Here is a 10,533-nt window from a genome sequence, read left to right on the forward strand (position 1 = left end):
TCTGAGAGAAAATTAATTTGAAGCTGAGTTTTTGAAATAAATCATTAGATTACTCTAAACGTCTGTAAACCTGCAAAATGAGGGAAAATTTGTGTCAGTTACAATCTGTTCGCGTGAGCAGCTTTCAGCACCTGTCATCCTCCAGATGCACGACGGAGCGCGTGTCTGAACCAGCCAATCACTTTTTTTGACATTGATCATCTGACTGATTTAAATACATCTTAACATTCATGAGGTACTTTGCATTGACTGTTTATGGTTGAGTGTGGGCGTGTAGAGGGTAGAACCTGAGGCGGGACCTTGTGCGCAAATTATGAGGCACAGCTGTGATCTATAAAAAGAAAATGTGGTGAAACATGCGTACGCAAGGTTTTATAATTCTGAATTTTTTTTTGGCGTACGCCATTTCCGCCTTTTGGCCGTACGTCCATTTTTAGTATGGTTTCCACGCAATCTTTTATAAATCTGACCCCTGATGATGTTGCCCGTCTGTGCTGGCTCATTCTTTTGAACRGTGGCTGTTTTTTCCCCCTGATGTATAACAGATCAGTCTTCCTGACACTTACCATCATACACAATATTACTTTGTTTGTGTTAGGGGACTGGATCTTTGGGGTGAACCAGTCTTTGCTGTAACGTGTTTTGGGGTTTGAAAGCCACTGGGACGTCATGTTTAGAGAATAAACATCTCAGTTTCTCTGAAACTCCCGCCGCATATGGAATGATGACTGGTTTGGGTCTGGGTTTAGGGTCTTCATTTTCAGTTGGTTGTTGGCTGGAATCCTGTTTGGGTTTCTTTTCTTCTTACAGAAAAGCCCAYTTAGGATAACCACACTGCTCCAGGGCCTGTCGTGTGTGTGACTTCTCTTTCTCTCTGGCTCCTGTGTTTGTGGGGACACTGTCTGCTCTGTGGTACAGAGTCCTGATCACTCCTAACTTGTGTTCCAGTGGGTGATGGGAATCAAAGCGCAAATATTGGTCTGTATGGGTGGGTTTGCGATACACGTCAGTTTCCAACTCCTCCATCAGAAACTGAGACGTCACAGTCCAGGAACGCCAACTTGCCATCTTTTATATCCTCTCGTGTGAACTTAATATACTGTATTCATCCACAGAGTTGATGTGATCAGTGAAATGTTGGACTTCCTGGGATTTAATTTTAACCCAGGTGTCGTCAACATACCTGAACCRATGGCTCGGTGGTGTCCCTGTAAAGGACATCAGAGCTTTCTTTTCCACCTCCTCCATGTACAGGTTTGCAACAACAGGAGAAACTGGGGATCCCATGGCACACCCATGTTTCTGCCTACAGTATTGCCCCCCATATGTGAAGTAGGTTGATTCCAGGCACAGTTTCAGAAGTTGACGCAGTTTTTTGTGGAAAGAGTGGCTCTGCTGCTAAGAGTGGTGTCTGATTKAAATCTTACAAAGACCACATCCACCGCCTTATCAACAGGAAAGCATGTAAAGAGTGATCTGACATCAAAAGAGACCATAGTTTCATCTGTCTTCATGATGACATTCATTCTTCAGAATCCATACTTATTTGATGGGAAAAGTTTCAGCTTTCACAAGGAATCACAGAACCTCACAATAAACTTACAAATAAAGCTCATTGTACAACATGAAGGATTAGTAAGTAAAGTTTATTAATATACATATAAACACAGATCATTTGGTTTTCTGGTGTAAACTGCATAAATTAGTAAAAGGTTAATTTTACATATTTATATCTGATTCAAAAGACTTAAATCTGAATGAAATTACAGAAACTTCCAGTGTGAATAGGATTATCATAAGCCTGCAGTTATGCAAAGTAATAAATCCAAATGTAGCCAAACTACATAGAGTCTTTAATTAAGTCCTTTTCATGTTGGTATTAAAGATGTTTTGTCTGAAGATGATGAATTGGTGGTGGGGTCGTGGCTCGGACAGCGAGCTAAATCTGTAATCACCTCGATGACCATGGGCAGATGTGAGGAAGAGCAGCTGTCTGTGCGTGTGAATCATGAGCAGTGTCACTTTCCTTCTCACACATCTGTGCCATTTCACTTTATCACATCCAAGTTTCTTTGGAAGGAAAAAAAAGAAGTTTGGAAAGAGAAATGAATCAGTGAGAAGTGAATCACATTATGCCTTGTCAGTGTTGTGCTGGATTTATTCAGATTTTTGTAAATATTTTATAAATTATTCATTAAGGGAAACTTGTGTACGATATTTCATCATCTCCATGGTTTTGTGGGTTAACGTTTTTTTTAAACTTCACAGCTGTGGCAGCTCCTGAAAAATTTCTTGAACATTGTGGTTATAGTGATGATGAGAAAAATAAACTCTACAATTTTTAAAATAGCTGAATATTTGATTTAGAAGCTAGATAATGTCCCAAAAATGTATTTTTTTTCTGGTCAGTTATCAAAAATGTACTTAGTAGGTCCATGAACCACACTCTGCATGTTACAGACAAAAAAGAGAAATTAAGAAAAAATACAGTTTCAAAAATACAAACCATGGAAACACCTTAGATTTTTGTATTTAAATGTAGTCATAAGCTAATCTACCTGCTTTCTCTGGGACAATAAAAGTTGCTCTTGAGTGGTGACTAATTGTGACTGTTAGAGCTGTTTGGAAAAAAAATGAAGTCCTGCAATCTGTGCTTCTGATTACTTAAATAAAATGTAATGATGCTCTAATACACAACTTTTTATTTTGATGTCTAGACAAAAAAAATCATCTTCAGGGGTGTCAAACTCGTTTTCACCGAGGGCCACATGAGCGTAATGGTGGCCCTCAAAAAGTCAGTTGTAGATAACTTTTGATGTTTTATGTTTAACTTTGACTAAACAGTGTTTTGACATGTCCTCTTCTAAACACTGACCAGAACTAAGTGTACGACTGAAATAAATAATAAATAATAATATTAAACTGAAATAAATAATAAATCTGAAATAAATATCAGGTAATGAAAACAAAATACAACCGTATTACTGAAAATTCTCTGGTATTATATGGTATTGTTTTATTTACCAGTACCAGTGCTTTAACATAAACTGTACTCTTTTTATGTTCTCAGTGGTGTGTCACCTACCTTGTATAAATGGAGGGAAGTGCAGTGCACGATATAAGTGCCAGTGCCCTCCAAACTTTGCTGGAAAGTTCTGCCAGGTGCCAGTTCAGAATGGACAGCAGCAAGCATCTGTGAGCTATGGCCACAGTCAGGTTGTCTCCACACACACCCTGCCTCTGACCTACAGCAATGGCCAGTCTCCTGGTAAGTAAAAATAAAACTCTACTGTGATGCCAGTGTTATTTTTCTTTATTGCTTAGGAATCTGAGTTGARTAACAAATACCACAAACCATAATAGCCTTTAGCCCAAGTTAGTTAGCATTTCATGTTCCCAGATGGGCTGTTAGAGGCGATTAAAATACTGTCACAAACAGAACAATGAAGTAATAATACATTTATTTATAAAGTGCCTTTCAGGACACCCAAGGACAAGTATAGAAGAGAGTGGGCAGGTGAAATGAAAATACAAATTTCTTTTACAAGTTAACAAGTTTTTGAATAAACTTTTATCCATCAAATTACCAGTTACAACATTTCATTCATTTTTCTTTTTATTTATTTTTTTGACCAATCAAATTAACAGCTTTTTTCTTGTTTGTKTCTGGGGCTTTTAGCTTTTAAAGAGATGTCCAAGCAATCAAGCTGAGGGAAGTAGTAAATAAATGGATATTTAATTCCATGTTCAAGCATGGCGAATTGTCAACAAAGCCATGGGAATTAATTAGAAATCTGCTGTATTTCTTTGTATTTAGAGAGCACCTGTATACATTATCTCCGTACTACACTGAGGTGTTTTTTGTTTAGAATGTTTTGAAGCATTTTCCTTAGCAGTTCCAACAACCAMTGGAGATTTTGGCAAGAAAAGCCTCCAAATTTTACTACTTTCTCTGTTTTCTAGAGAAGTTATTTTCAATACCAGCTGGGAAATCCCGATAATCAAATGTGGTTTTAGGTTTTCCCTTTCAATTGATGTAAAAAAAATCCATATTAAAGTTTTCTAAAAACAGGATTCAAATCAATTTTCCAGAAGTTTTTCCAATTAGGTATGTCCTTAGTGCTGCATTTAGTTTGACCTAATCTAAATTAATCCCTTATTTTATGTGACTGGTCACATATGTCATCTGCTCCAAGACAGTGTGTAGACATCTCTTCTGTGTTTTTTTCCCAAAGAATAGTCCATAAAAAGGACTTCCAGATAAAAATACATCCCACTGTATAGCTGTGTAGAAAATCTTTGTAATGGTCTCCAGATGTTTCACAGAAAACTTGTGGTAATGGCATGCTTATTGATTTTGTATAAAATACTGTTCTGTCCTTTAAAAGCTCCTGCACATTCCTATAATAACTGCAGTACCCCCTCTCCCAGTGTTCAACCCAGGCATCGTCAACATTCACATCAAACACCCTCCAGAGGCCTCTGTTCAGGTTCACCAGGTGTCTCAGCTTGACGATTATCACAACAGTGGGCACCAGCAGAAAGGCTCCCAGACGGGTTCTTCTTCTTCTTCTTCATCCACCAGCTACAGCTACCACCACTCTGAAAGCAGCCAGAAGGTTCAGCACCATGGTTATAATATGGTTTATTCCAACCAGCATGGCTACCAGGTTCCCCATTACCAACCCGTCACATCCAAGAGCACTCTGGGTCGTTGCTTTCAGGAGACAACCGCTGGTCAGGTACGTTGGGTTAAAGAAGGCCTGTCATTGGAGCATTTTGAACAGAACAGGCTAAGCTTGTTCTTTATGTTCACATGTGTCTCAACTGACTTCTAATTCAACGTAGGGTGTAAAATAAATTAATTGGTTCATTGACCGAAGGGGCACGTCAYGTCACAGATGAAGATAACTTTACTTGAATGGTTTGCAGTGACTAATGATTTTTTTCATGAGTTCAACTAAACAGTAACTATAGCAAGCTATCAAGTAACAACAAGCTAACCTTAGGTAACATTAGCCTACTGTGCTCTGCTGTMTTGTCCTCTCGTCTTCAGTGTCATACTGTTTTGTTCCAGTACATCATTTGGTACTTTGAGTGCTTTTACTATACTACTATAGTACCACTAAAAGATTTGTGCATGTTTAATGTGATGATCTCACCCACATCAAGGCAGCTCTCTGCTCAAAGCAAACACAACCAGGGACAGGATAGATTAAGGTCAGACTGACCGTTGCTGGACTGGGCCTTGCAATGCAAAAATGCCTTTTGTAGTATTAATGGTGCTTAGCATCTAAGGTATCAGTAAGGCAGGATCTGTCAGCTATAAAACTACAAAAAAATGAAAGTTATCTTGTATTGTTCTGTTTATCACATCTGAACTGAACTGTAAATGGTGTCCTACAAGCTACATGTCAAACTGACTCTATCTTTTCTTGAGAATAAAACCCCAAGAGGTTGCCTGTTGATTTAACATAGACTTGATAACAAACTAAAAGCAATACAGAACTGAATAAACTCTCTGTGTGAAAATGCAACTTAAAGAAATTGTTACACACTCTCATTGAGTTTCTCATMTGTGCTGTTCATACACAGGTGGAACCAATTGAACACCTGGTGGTGTATTCAGCAGTGTTGATTACACACCGGAGGGAGCTTCAAATAGTTGTAGAAGCCATGTTAAGTAATGAGGTGTTGATCAGTGAGCAGCAGTATGTTTTAAAGCCCAGAAAGCACAGTACACATGTAATGTTTAATTTAAAAGTGTTGATGTGGAATAGAGGTGGTCAAACTGAACTATAGAGAAAGCATGTGAGGGGAGACCAGAGACAAACTGTGTTACTGTATAAGGAAGTCAAGTGTGGCTGGGAAATCCTTGTGGACYATAATGTGATATGTAGTGAGAGACGGGAGCAAGTGGAAGAGATCCTGGAGAGGTGGAGGTATACTGTGAATAGAAGAGGAATGAACATTTATAGAAGCAGGACAAAAAGGCAACTACACATGGACAAAATTGTTGGTACCCCTCGTTTAATGCAAGAAAAACCYGCAATGGTCACAGAAATAACTAGAATGTGACAAAAATAATAATAAATAAAAATTCCATAAAAATGAACAAATCAAAGTCAGAYATYGCTTTTCAACCATGCTTCAATAGATTAAAACARAAAACAAACAAAAAACCCATGARMTAGACCTGGATAGAAATGATAGGACCCTTAATTTAACAGTTTGTTGCATGACCTTTTGAGGCAATTACTGCAATCAAACARTTCCTRTAACTGTCAATGAGATTTCTGYACCTCTCAGCAGGTATTTTGGTCCACTCCTCATGAACAAACTGCTYCATTTGTCTCAGGTTTGAAGAGTGCCTTTTTCAGAYGGCATATTTCAGCTCCTTCCAATGATGCTCAATAGGATTTAGCTCAGGGCTCATAGAAAGCCACTTCAAATTAGTCCAATGTTTTCCTCTTAGCCATTCTTGTGTGTTTTTAGCTGTTTTGGGTCATTATCCTGTTGCAAGACCCAAGACCTGTGACTGAGACCAAGCTCTCTGACACTKGGCAGCACATTTCTCTTTATCCTTGATAGTCTTGAGATTTCATTGTACCCTGCACAGATTCAAGACACTCTGTGTCCGATGCAGCAAAGCAGTCCCCGAACATAACAGAGCTTCCTCCATGTTTCACAGTAGGGACAGTGTTCTTTTCTTGATATGCTTTATTTTTCCCCTCTATGAACATAAAGCTGACATGTTTTGCCAAAATATCCAGAAGCTTTGTGGCTTGTCAACATGTAGTTTGGCAAATTTCAGTCTGGCTTTTTTATGATTTGTTTTCAGCAATGATGTCCTCCTTGGTTGTCTCCCTTTAGGTCTACTTTGGCTCCAACAATGACAGATGGTGTGATCTGACACTGATTTTTCTTGAGCTTGAAGTTCACCTGTAATATTTTTAGTAGAAGATTTTTTTGGCTCTTTTGTTACCATTCGTATTATCCGTCTCTTTGACTTGTCATCAGTTTTCCTCCTGTGGCCACATCCAGGGAGATTGGCTACAGCCCCATGGATCTTAAAATTCTGAATAATATGTGCAACTGTAGTTACAGGAACATCAAGCTACTTGGAGATGGTCTTATAACCTTTACCTTTAACATGCTTGTCTATAATTTTCTTTCTAATCTCCTGAGACAACTCTTTCCTTCTCTTCCTCTGGTCCATGTTGAGAGTCTTCCACACCATGTCACCTAACAGCTCAGTATCTGTAGCCCTATATACAGAACCATTGACTGATTACAAGATTGTAGACACCTGTGATGCTAATTAGTGGACACACTTTGATTTAACACGTCCCTTTGGTCACATTATTTTCAGGGGTACCAACATTTCAGCCCAGGCCTCTTTCATGTTTTATTTATTTATTTAATCTGTTGAAGAATGGTTGAAAAACAATGTCTGACTTTGATTTGTTCATTTTCATAGAATTTTTTTTTTAATATCACTTTTCTCAGATTCTAGTTATTTTTGTGACCATTGTGGGTTTTTCTTTCACTAAGCGAGGAGTGCCAACTATTGTGTCCATGTGTGTAGGTGTAACAGTGAATCTGCAAGGAATAGAGATACTGACAGTTGATGAAGGTCGGTACCTGGGCTCAATCATCCAAAGCAATGAGCCGTGAACATGAGAGAAGGCAGGCAAGGTGGATGGAGACAACGGTCAGGGGTGGTTTGTGACTGAAGGATAGCTACACGAGTGAAAGAGGGGTTTACAAGATTCATTTGAGACCTGCTATAAGATTTGGTTCAGAAACAATGGATGCAGGATTAGAAATTAATATATCAGAGGGACACCTTTCACTCTCCACTGCTACCATAGTACTAAAAACACAAACAAATGACAGTGTTGTCAACTCATCAATAAGAAAAAGTTATTATTGGCTGTCCTAATAGCTGCTAAAAAATTGCCAAATGACATCACCGATTGGCTAGGCTGTTGTATCAATGTTAAAGAGGGAAAAGAAGTGAGTAAAAATACAATATATGCTTAGAATTGCAAATGGATGTGATGAAATAATTGTATGACTTTAATGCTTTGCTTAGATCCACATTACATAAATACATTTTGTGAGAATATCAAATTTATTCAAAAGAATGTTAGATGTTACTGATGCACAGATGGTGGAGGAGGTGAAGAAGTGACTGAGGCTGTGAGTTAAATGTAGCCGGGTGACCGTCTCAAAGAAAAATGCACTACAGTAAAAATTGCATCCCGTTTTGTAAGCCAGGGTGGGAGCAGCATCAGCCCTGCGCTTGTGTGAGTCATTTGCAGGGGTCTCCTCTCTGCTCTGACTGCAGATGGGGTTGTTGCGCGAGGCTTCAGTGAGTCGCACTGCTTTTTTTGTGCTTTGGAAAAGGGGAGGGGCTCACAGTGCCACTCGCTGCTTGCTGAGGAAAGTGCTGCTGCCAAAGTCTCCAAAAGTCTCCAGTAACACCAAGTTGCTAGATTTGTTGCTAGTGCTTTTAGGAAAAAAAAACATTACTAAAGGGGTCTGAAAATTTGCTAAATGTAAGAACAAAGTCACTAAGTTTGCCACACTGACTTCTGATTTGAAACAAGCAGACAGCTCTTCAAGCTCTTGTTYCATCTGAACTACCTGCTCTTGTCCTTCCTTGGTGTGGAGTGCTTTAGATAGTATCTTTGTCTTCTTTTATCTGGCAGGTAAAACAAAGCAATAAAAACCAAGTGCAGAGCAGTGATCATCTGTCACCTCTTCTTTTGATTGGATGCACAAAACCCTAATATTCATTTCAAACAACTGTACCTCAAAAACACTCATTTGCCATTTTTTTCATTAATGCAGACTTCACTATTATCAGAATGTTTGTCCAAATTTACAAATATATCAATGTCACAGTTTGATAAGCTGTGATTGCAAAACTGTGATTTTCATAAATGTTTATTTGGAAAATTCATGTTAGTAGAGCAATGGTGAGCGTATCATATTTAGATGTAGCTCCCAGAGCAGCTAACAGGCTCATGGTTTTTACCCACCATGTGTTTAATTTGATAAAATGTATTAGCATCCATCAACCCTACAGTACTTCTGACTTATGAGGCCAGGAAACCCTGGAAGCAGACAGTTAAAATGGACAAATTTATGGTGCCACTGCCAAAACAATCCATCATGAGCCTGGTGGTTGGTGTTGATACCAGCTCCTGGAGATGAAGGATGTAAAAAAAAGACCAGATTTACTATCTAATAGGCTGGTGGGGGAAATACTCCGTTGAGTTGAGGCAGTCAGAGTAACAGTTGTTGCCATAAAGATAAAAGGTTAGAAAAAGGTGAAGAAGTGTTCATATGATTCGGGATGGATGTTTGTCACTGGATCCCCCCAAAGAAAAGGAGTGGGACCCAGACACTGCTCTTTATTTATTAGTATTAGAACTCTAAAATAATTATTAATCACTTCCACTCTTCTTCTGCTCTCTCACTCTCTGGATTGATGCATCAGTGTGGAAAGGCTCTGCCAGGTCTCACCAAGCAGGAGCAGTGCTGTGGGTCCATTGGGACTTCCTGGGGCTTCCACAAATGCCAAAAGTGTCCACAGWACCCATGTAAGTAGAACCGATTTACTCAGAAATAATTCAGATCTTTATTTCCTCTGAAAGCTTCCGGTTGATTCCTCTTCAGTTCAACTTTAGATATTTTGAATGGATATTTTTTTGCAAAAAAAAAATGTCTGCATTTCAAAATAAAATGTTTTGCATACCCATGCTGGGTCAATAGGTGGTGTGAACGCTCACAATAACAGCAAAAACAAACAAACAAACAAAAAAACAACCCCCCCCCCCATAAAAAACACTTTTTAATTTTTGTGTGTGTATATTCTTTACAATTTCCTCCCTCTCAGTTATCAACCAGACAAACACATGAATAAAGTTTTTATTGGTTTCTCTCACCAAAAACGTTGGATTTAAAAGTGTGTTTTAGAGTGGAGTGGGCCTTCATTTGCTTCTAAAACAGTGCTAGTAATTAAACGAAAATAAAGCCTTTATGTATATTAGAGAATGAAACAGCTGTGAAAACAGACACAAACATAAAGGAGAATCATTTTTCATTTTTTTCCCTGCCTGATATCTTACTGTCAGGAGGCACTGTGCCTGCTCTTGCTGCTTGCAGGTGTTCAGTACGATTTGATGCACTGTCACCTGGCACCTGTGCTGTAATCCTAGTTTGTGAAGCAGGAAGAGGTTCTTAGATTTTCGTCACATCATAACATGGAGGCCCTCACTTATAAAGACTAACTACGCAGAGTGTCWACAGTCTAATAAATCAAACTGACAGGAATATTTGGACTAGCTCTCATACAAACTGGATGTCATGCTGTGATACAGAGGAAAGGTGAAAAGCACAGAGTACCTTCCATTTTACTATGGTACACAATATATGGTCCTGGAAGTCAAGAATATTACACAACACCAGCTTTACTTTATAAGAAATTGCTTATAGCTTTAATTAAAATATATATATATA

At 38.6% G+C, this 10,533-nt stretch overlaps 1 protein-coding gene across 1 annotated transcript in view; it reads left to right on the forward strand.

Annotated features, from left to right (window-relative positions):
• Nucleotides 1-10,533, forward strand: part of ltbp1 (latent transforming growth factor beta binding protein 1) — a gene marked incomplete in the record, with an annotated part of 130,121 nt that overhangs the window by 73,562 nt on the left and 46,026 nt on the right. Inside the window, 3 exon segments of the mRNA XM_014001507.1 lie at nucleotides 3,071-3,268; nucleotides 4,432-4,742; nucleotides 9,512-9,614. Of these exon segments, the coding sequence (XP_013856961.1) occupies nucleotides 3,071-3,268; nucleotides 4,432-4,742; nucleotides 9,512-9,614 (612 nt within the window).

This window comes from Austrofundulus limnaeus, unplaced genomic scaffold (assembly GCF_001266775.1).
Source record: "Austrofundulus limnaeus strain Quisiro unplaced genomic scaffold, Austrofundulus_limnaeus-1.0 Scaffold0, whole genome shotgun sequence".
NCBI classification, from domain to species: Eukaryota; Metazoa; Chordata; class Actinopteri; order Cyprinodontiformes; family Rivulidae; genus Austrofundulus; species Austrofundulus limnaeus.